General features: G+C 78.4%; 1 protein-coding gene across 1 annotated transcript in view; it reads right to left on the minus strand.

Moving 5' to 3' along the window:
* Positions 1-236, minus strand: part of GDF7 (growth differentiation factor 7) — a 5,442-nt gene that overhangs the window by 537 nt on the left and 4,669 nt on the right. Inside the window, 1 exon segment of the mRNA XM_027767951.1 lies at positions 2-211. Within this exon segment, the coding sequence (XP_027623752.1) occupies positions 2-211 (210 nt within the window).

Consider the following 236-nt stretch of genomic DNA (forward strand, 5'->3'; position numbering starts at 1 on the left):
ACGACCAGCAGCGCGCGCTCCTCCAGCGCTGCGCCGCCACGGCCCCGCCGGCCGAAGCCCCGCAGCCGCAGTGCCAGCGGGCTCCGCGTGGGGCTGGTCACTGCGCGCAGCAAGAGACAGAACGCGCGGGTGGAGCGGGGCTCACGCCGGTGGCGCCTCACCGCGTCCGCCACGTCGAACACCTCCCATTGCGCGCTGTCCAGGGGCTCGGCTGCCCCCCCGGGGGGCCGGGGCGG

The sequence above is a fragment of the Tupaia chinensis genome, unplaced genomic scaffold (genome assembly GCF_000334495.1).
Source record: "Tupaia chinensis unplaced genomic scaffold, TupChi_1.0 Scaffold144952_1, whole genome shotgun sequence".
Classification (NCBI taxonomy): Eukaryota; Metazoa; Chordata; class Mammalia; order Scandentia; family Tupaiidae; genus Tupaia; species Tupaia belangeri.